Below are 2,923 nucleotides of genomic sequence, written 5' to 3'. Positions count from 1 at the left end.
ATGCCCCTGTATTTTAACATAGGGGGGTGTATACTTATGCCCCCTGTATTTTAACATAGGGGGGTGTATACTTATGTTATGCCCCCATTATTTTAAGGAAGAACATTTATTTATTGACAATCCATTATTCATTCACAAAGTAAATTGGTGTCCTTAAAAGGTTGGATTTTCTTAATTTTAAGGCATTAAGATATTTGTATTTATTTCTCTTTTTAATCAACTTTAGCACGGGTGTGTAAACCGTGCCAAACTTTCCAACATCCAGTCCATAGGCTGCATAGGCTGACATATGAAGACCTTGAGTTTATTATCCATGAGTCTGGTGAATTACTTTTTGTTGTTTTTAAGCTCACTTTCTCCTGCTTGCATTCCAAAACGCATCTTTCCTACACACTTCAGATAAGTGTATTTGTAGTAAACAGTGCCGTAGCCAGGGCCTCTGATCACATACGCACACACAGGTGCTAAAAGCTGTAAACAAAAAAACTCATGTGTGCAGGAGCGCGTGGAGAAAAACTTTCTTACCTGCCAGGATAGCCTTCCCCGGGTGCGTGAGCTTGGCTTTCCCCGCCGCTGGAGCCGCTGCAGCCAGACACTGGGGTCTGAAAAACGGACTCACGAATCTAGGTTGTCCAGACATGACTGCGATACCACCGGCCTTAACTTTTCGTTTTGTTTGAATGTGTCGGTACGGCCGTGCTCGGGTGCTTCAACCCCAGTCGGCAGCCTTCCAAGCCCGTGTGCAGTCTGGGTGCCTCGCGCAGCAGGAATCTCGACGCAAACACTGACCATTGGACTTTCGGTGCAGGTCTAGAGTCGATAACGTCTGTGTTCTCTCCACAGTGGAGTTCCCACCGTGGCGCTCAGTGGTTGATAGCGTCGAGTCAGGCTTAACTCAGGGCGGGGCAGGACTCGACACTTTCTCCCCCGACACGGAGGAAAACGCCATGTTTGTCAGAGACATTTAAGGAGGACCGGAGAGATTCTCTGCTGCAAAAAGCGATGAAACAACCTCCATGTTGTCCGACTCTGGTCCGCCAATCGGCGTTTCCTATGATAGCGAAGGCATGTCCCGCCCTACTCTGCCCTACTCGGCCTCTGATTGGCTTACCCTGTCCTATTTTTATTCTAATTTTTTTTGTAATGAATTCTTTATTGTGCAGAAGGCAAGGCAGCTTCATTTGTTTAGCACATTTTAGCAATAGGGCAATTTAAAGTTTTTTACACAAAAACAGTATAAAAAAAATATAATTAAAATTGATAAAACACGAGAATAAAAGTCACAGTGCAGTGTAAGAAATTAAACATTAAAGAAATTAACAACCATTTAAAGAAAAGGAAAAGGCACAGAAGTTCATATACAAAGGTACAAACATATACATGGAATATAAATTACAAAACGGGAACAAAAGAAGACAACACCATGAATTAAATAATAAGACAATTAGATGTAAAAAAGACAGAGTTTATGTCAAAGGGTAGGGTCACTCCCTTTGCCAGCAATACATATTTAATGACCCTCCAAAAGTATTGGGGGGGGGGGGGGGGGGGGGGGGGGACGACATTTGATGCTTTCTGTAGTAGTTTGCTCTTGGCAGAGATGTACACATGGACAGACTGTTTTTCCACTGTTATGTGGCCATTTCAGAAGATTTACTTACTAACATTGTTGTGGAAACACAATAAGCATGGGCACTAAATGCACACTTCCTGCATTACTTCAAATACTGAGTTACTCCTCTAGTAAACTAGTATTCACATGAAATAAAACAATAAGACATTGAGACCATTCAATTTTTATTTAGTTATGTATATGTAGTGTATACACAGTATTTATTTTGTATCTTAGAGTATACTCAGTGTTATAATTAATGGTTTTTATCCTTAATTGGGCATCTACAGACTTGCTTCAAACGACAATTCATTGTACTAGTACAATGTCAATAAAATTATCTTGTCCCTTGAATTTATGAAATTTGTCATAGTTTCCCCTGCTATGGCCCAATGAACCGGGAGTTGGAAAAACCCAGTTTCCGTATCCCTTATAAACGTTTTTGGTCTATATATGCATCTGAATTCCCTTCAATTAACATGCACCATGTTGGCTGAGTCCTGCAGAGACGCGGGTTCGAGTCCGACCTATGGCCCCATGCTGCGTGTCATCCCCCATCTCTCTCTCCCTTTCACGTCTATCCAGTGGCCCTCTAATAAAGGGAAAAAACCCCAAAATAATCTTCAAAGAAATAATTTAAACGTTTCTCACAAGTATGAAACTGCTCGGGTGTGGCTGTGCTCCGTCAGCTTGCCTTCGCTTTTCTCACTGACACCGCGCATGCGCCATATGTCTCCTTCATTGTGCCCTGTCTCCCCTTATAGACGTTGCTAAGCTAAGCTAGCTGTCAATCCGCTCAGCAGCATCACGACCGGGGACGCTCCAGGCTCTGCAGGCTCTCCTAACAAACACATTCAGACCGGTAGGAGACACAACGTATGCGTATTAATCTTAAATGCAGTGTTTTTAGCGTTATTACACGTGCATTGCAATAAACAACGTTTCTGATAGGTGCTTTGATAACAGTGCGTTTCTCTCCAAGGTTAGCCCTGAATGTTGAGCGATTTAGCTAACGTTAGCTCTGTTATGTAATGATATTTAGCCTTGTAATGCACACTTTAATCCTTGGTTTTTTCGTGTGATAGTGCAGAGATTAATGTTAGCCACGCATTTAGCAACTTTATTAGCTTAGGGCTTTGGGCTATGTCTACCTGCATGTGAATGTATGTGTGCGCGTGCTTGTGCGTTCGTGTGTGTGGGGCACAATGCACGTTCATTAACTAGCTATAACAGCTAGTTAATGTCAGTATCTATTGGTCAGTCTTTTATTAAGCAGTTAGCTAGCTAGCTAGCTAGCTAGCTGTCTGTCTG

At 42.4% G+C, this 2,923-nt stretch overlaps 2 protein-coding genes across 5 annotated transcripts in view; one reads left to right on the top strand and one right to left on the bottom strand.

The window, feature by feature from the left end:
- Positions 1 to 919, bottom strand: part of slc25a1b (slc25a1 solute carrier family 25 member 1b) — an 11,620-nt gene extending 10,701 nt beyond the window's left edge. The window contains exon 1 of the mRNA XM_034896173.1: positions 526 to 919. Within this exon, the coding sequence (XP_034752064.1) occupies positions 526 to 640 (115 nt within the window). The 5' untranslated portion in view covers positions 641 to 919. The remainder of the gene's footprint in view (positions 1 to 525) is intronic.
- Positions 920 to 2,221: 1,302 nt separating this feature from the next.
- Positions 2,222 to 2,923, top strand: part of zgc:56235 (uncharacterized protein LOC393186 homolog) — an 8,091-nt gene continuing 7,389 nt past the window's right edge. For 2 of the 4 annotated variants that reach the window (XM_034896181.1, XM_034896179.1), the window contains exons 1-2: positions 2,316 to 2,474; positions 2,886 to 2,887. The gene's annotated coding sequence lies outside the window, so the exon portion shown is untranslated. Of the gene's footprint in view, positions 2,475 to 2,885; positions 2,888 to 2,923 lie in introns of all 4 variants that reach the window. The other 2 variants (XM_034896182.1, XM_034896180.1) reach the window with 1 other exon arrangement.

This window comes from Etheostoma cragini, chromosome 16 (assembly GCF_013103735.1).
Source record: "Etheostoma cragini isolate CJK2018 chromosome 16, CSU_Ecrag_1.0, whole genome shotgun sequence".
Lineage (NCBI taxonomy): Eukaryota > Metazoa > Chordata > Actinopteri > Perciformes > Percidae > Etheostoma > Etheostoma cragini.
Note: the sequence above shows the minus strand (reverse complement) of the source record. Positions and strands in the feature narration are given on the sequence as shown.